This window comes from Engraulis encrasicolus, chromosome 10 (genome assembly GCF_034702125.1).
Source record: "Engraulis encrasicolus isolate BLACKSEA-1 chromosome 10, IST_EnEncr_1.0, whole genome shotgun sequence".
Classification (NCBI taxonomy): domain Eukaryota; kingdom Metazoa; phylum Chordata; class Actinopteri; order Clupeiformes; family Engraulidae; genus Engraulis; species Engraulis encrasicolus.
This window is the reverse complement of record NC_085866.1, coordinates 23,203,887-23,208,886: the sequence shown is the minus strand read 5'-3', so window position 1 is coordinate 23,208,886 and position 5,000 is coordinate 23,203,887. Positions and strand designations below refer to the sequence as shown.

The 5,000-nt window shown below is 42.1% G+C and overlaps 1 protein-coding gene across 5 annotated transcripts in view; it reads left to right on the top strand.

Annotated features, from left to right (window-relative positions):
• rap1gapa (RAP1 GTPase activating protein a) overlaps positions 1–5,000 on the top strand; it is a 208,175-nt gene that overhangs the window by 171,870 nt on the left and 31,305 nt on the right. For all 5 annotated transcript variants that reach the window (XM_063208405.1, XM_063208408.1, XM_063208406.1 and 2 more), the window contains one exon: positions 2,112–2,183. In XM_063208405.1, coding sequence (XP_063064475.1) covers positions 2,112–2,183 — 72 coding nt within the window. The remainder of the gene's footprint in view (positions 1–2,111; positions 2,184–5,000) is intronic.

The following is a 5,000-nucleotide window of genomic DNA, read 5'->3' as shown; positions in this document are numbered from 1 at the left end:
TTAATTGGACCCCAAATTATTTTAAGTGTATTAAACATAAATATAACATCCATATTTTGCTTATACATGTTCCTATCTCTCTAGATTATGTAAAATACATTAACACAAGTTATTTAGAACAGAACATTTTGCTTTATTTAGGGCTCTGATAACTAACAATATGTATGATGTGGACGATGGCCAAAACTAATTCAATGCAACTGCATTTGTTGCACATTTTCGCCTAGTCATGCATTACTTTCTTTGGCATGTGGGCTGTGTGGGAGGGTGCTAGGACTTATCTAAATGGCTTTTTATGACCCCAACAGAGCAATAGTAAATATCTGAGGCATAAACCGGTGCAAAAGTTTTTGCTTCTGCTGATTTTGTAGACATTTAAGTGGCTGGGGTCAAAATGACCCCAAGGATCACGGATGTAACCTAAATCTGAGGATAACAGGAGAGTTAATAGATTATAGGCGGAGAATGTGAGGAATGGGGATACCAGATGTCACATCTTCTATGCAAGATGTAATGAAGCAATTTATGTGAAGAATGGCACTGCCAGTGTGCTCTACATGGTACAGTGCATGCCCGTCTCAGAATCAGCAAAACCACGGTTATCTCACAATGTAATAAAATCATCTTAAGTAAAAGCCTGATAGGTTGTACAGTAGGCGGGAAAATCATGCACTGACAATATCACCAAGCAGCACATGACACCACTAGGACTGTAACAATATTGTATCGAACCGAGAAATCGTGATACAGAGTCACGATACTGTATCGAGATACAAGGAGGTAGTATCGTGATACGCCCTTTTAACATTTTGATACCCATCATCATCCCAGAAAACAACCACATGATATGAAGTGATAGTGCTTCCAAGCATCATCATTACTATATAGAAAAAAATGTTTTTAAAATTATTAGTAGCCTCTTGTAACCTATTCTACCTATAAACTATCATAGTTTTTATTCATAAAGCTTATAATGTTGGCAAATGTAAAATCGTGGGGTGTATCGAACAGTAGGTCATGAATCGTGATACAAACCGAATCATGAGTTGAGTGTGTCGTTACAGCCCTAGACACCACCCACATTATACATTGGTTTGCCTTTTGTAAACAATCCCTGGCTGCGCACTGTTCAACCTCTGATTGTTGGAACGGCTGTCAGTCAAAAAATTAACTCACATAGTTGCCTGCTCAGCATCTTGCCCGGGCCTCCTCACAATCAAATTTTTGCAAACAAAAAACCTATGTATAGGCCCACCCCCTCACAATCAATATTACCTATTTATAAAAAAGCTACATATTGAAGTTACATACAATGCAATAAAGCCAGATTAAAGTGATACTGTCCCATTTTTGGAAATAAGTTTATTTTACACATCTCGTTGAGTTAAATGATTGGGTTGTACCTTTCTCCTGTACTTTCAACCGTTCTGTCAGTATGGCATTGCAAATTTTACCTCCAAGCTAGCAGTTAACATTGAGTCCTATGAGACCAGACCAAAATGGGACAGTATCACTTTAAGTAGAAACCCAAAAGCTTATAGTATTTGGAGAACACCACTGCTGGCCTTTCACTCCACAACACACGTGCCCCTTCAGAATAAACTAAGCCGCTGATTCCACAACGTAATGAAACCAGCTCAATATAGTGCAGATTGCCTGTATGGGAATATGACGGTATATCCTCTGTTATACACTCACACACCCATAGGGTCAGCAAAAACACTAGTAGTGATCTCAGCAAATGCCTAATAGGTTATAGGTGAAGAACGGCAGAAATGACAACACCTGCATTAGATCCCTCATCCAATTCATAGTCCTACACCATCTCCAGCACCAAGAAAGTATATAAGTCTATCTAATCAAATCTGCTTCTGCAAGCAGTGAAGGAATATATAAATGCATTATTTTTCCCATTATTATGCAGCTTGGGGAAATATGCTACATGTATTATCGGACTGCAGCAAGATTTTTGGGCAAATCAATACACTTGTTATTCTGTGCCTTGTTCTCAATTAAGCTGACCGACAGACTCCCTACTTGGACCACTGGACGTTTTCTCACACAGTCATTCTTGTCTGTTTTGTCCCCTTTGCATTTTGGTCTGTCTGTAGGTGTCAGTGACGGCGCGGGATGATGTGCCATTCTTCGGCCCAGCCCTGCCAGATCCAGCCATCTTCAGAAAAGTGAGGGTTGGCCTATACCGTGGCGCTAACAGTAGGGCACTACATGGCCGACCCGGCTTCGATTCCGACCTGGGCCCTTGGCCGACCCTTCCCTGTCTCTCTCTCTCCCAACTCGCTTCCTGTCACCACCTTCACTGTGTTGTCCAGGGATTGGAAACAACAACCTGTACATAAGATTGGATGAAATCATTAGATAATACAGTAATACAACATATGAAATATAATATAAAAAATTTAAACAGAAAAAAAGAACAATGAGTGTCTGCCTCATTAGACTTTATTCTATTGTTCCCTTTTGATCAGTTAGGCATTGTACACCATATAACAGTGGTGTACACTATGTGGAACCTTTGGGGTTAAATGTGCACAGTATATGTGTATGATATCTTATCTTGTTGCATTTACTTACAATTAAGTGTAAAATCAAGGTGGCCCCTTTTCACTTTTTTGTAATACTGTTGCCGCCTCCCACCAGTGTTGTTAAGTTTTTATCACCTTTGCGTGAAGCCTACTCTATTTAATGATAATGGCTTCATTGGTGACAAGTAGATGCCTACATATAGTCAACACCTGGTGCTCAGCTTGAGTAAACCAAATAAAACATTTATTGTTTTCTTTACGATATGGTTTCAAATTTTACGGCACTGTATACTGTACGTATATATCCACAAAACAGCTGTCACAAAAGACAAACATAGCATTAATCTGTGTGAGTGGGTGTGTCTGTGTGTGTGTGTGTGTGTGTGTGTGTGTGTGTGTGTGTGTGTGTGTGTGTGTGTGTGTGTGTGTGTGTGTGTGTGTGTGTGTGTCCATGTGTATGCATAATGTTGTGCGTGCGTGTGTGCGTGCGCGTGTGTGTGTGTGTGTGTGTGTGCGTGTGTGTGCGTGTGTGTGTGTGCCTAGTCTGTGCATGCATATGTGCGCAGGTGAGTGTTTGTATGTTAGTGCTCCTGTTCTACAGAATATGCTGCTCAACTTGTGTAACCAGAGCACCAAAAAGACATAAAATTACTTAAATTATTTACTTACATCAGGGGTTCTCAATATTTTCCAATTTAGGGCCCACTTGGTTTTTTTAATAAATGTTGGGGCTCACCTCTGACTCAACATACAATACAACTGAAATAAATTGTCATTAGCAACACACACAGGCAGGGCCGCGTTAACCCTCGCCGGGGCCCGGTGCAGACGCAATCCGGGGCCCCTACACCACATTATAATGAGCCATAGCCTATTCAAAACGCAAACAACCCAGGCTACACGTTCTACTCCAACACAAAAAAGGGTACCCCCTGCTGAGTTCACCAGTCGCAACGCAAGCCATTGGAAGCATAGCCAGCTGACAGGGAGGAGATTCTGTGCACTACCGTTTAGCAGAGTAAACGTCGGCTTAGCTAGAACTACCAAACAGAAGCACAACCAAAAGTCTCTTATTTTTGCTACGTTGCTGCCGACCAATTTGTCGAACCGAAACCGTTGTGGGAAACACGTGTTAATTAATGTAACTTCCTTGGAAAGACTGGCTGTCTGTCAAAGGAAAGTAGCCTACTCAGCTGTCGCTTGACGCGAGGAAGAGGAATCCCCTTAGTAGCGAACCACAGCAAAGTGAAGCTGTCACGAAATCCCCTCAAAATGTACCATATAGGCTACTAATTAAGAAGTCAGCGGTTTTCATCTAGATGGTGCATTACCATGCAATAGTGTGAAATCATTACAGTAGATCACGGTGCAAACTCGTAGGCCAAATGTTTAGATGTGGATGTAGATGTATCGCGCAAGTTTTGTTTCCCTCCCAGATAAGAGCCACTTGCTAACTGAACAATCCGCGAGTGGTACCCAGGCATGTTTTAACTGAACACAAAGCCGAACGCAAAGATATACGTTGACAGAGCATCGACATTAGACCTATTACAGTGCTTTAGGGAAATGGCCATAACATTGCTTTAGGAAAATGCGACTAGCCTGTATCATTTTAGTCTTTGAGTTTGGCTTGCCCTGTTGTTGTCAGACTGTCAGAACTTTGAGTGCTGGTTGGTGCACTTGCTACGTAGCATTATTGTGAACACTTTTTAAAAAACACCTCAGAAGTGGTCCTCACCGCACCATGCAAGACTTTTGTTTCGCGAATGCAGTTGGGTGCGTGATTTATTTCCCCATGTTTTAACAATAGAATAAGATAAAGTTAGGTTGGTGTGCTGTGCTCTGTTTGCTTAGCTTAGGCCTACATGATTGCACAAGTCCATGATCGCTATGCAACAATTACAAAAAGCGATTATAACACTGACATTACAAAAATGGATGATGTTGCCAACCTTCTCTTCAATGCGTAATCCATGCCGGGCTGAAGTTTATCCGTACAATCTGAAGCAAGTGCTGACGCCGAGTTTCTCACATCTTTTTTAGACAGTAGCCCATCATCAAACTATACAATTATTGGCCACCGTTTTCACTGTTGGCACACAACCAGAAGCATCTGACTGAAATCATAAGTTCCGACCTCCGATTCCTGCGTGCATGCAGAGGCGATTCTAGGCTCAGTAGGGGGGCCAAGCAAAAATTAAAAAGAAAGAACACTTGTAACAAATAGCCAGTACTGTTCCCCAGCTACAGTCTTGGGGGGCCCAAGCTGCCTGTCTAGCCTGGTGACAAGATATGCATATGCGCCTCTGCTTACCTACGGATGGCGAAATGCGTCAAAAGTACAATTGATTGTCTCAATATCGTTTCATATTTTCCAATCTCACAACGTCCGGGGCCCCCTCTAGTGGCGGGGCCCGGTGCTGCAGCACCGGTTGCACCATAGGATAACGCGGCCCT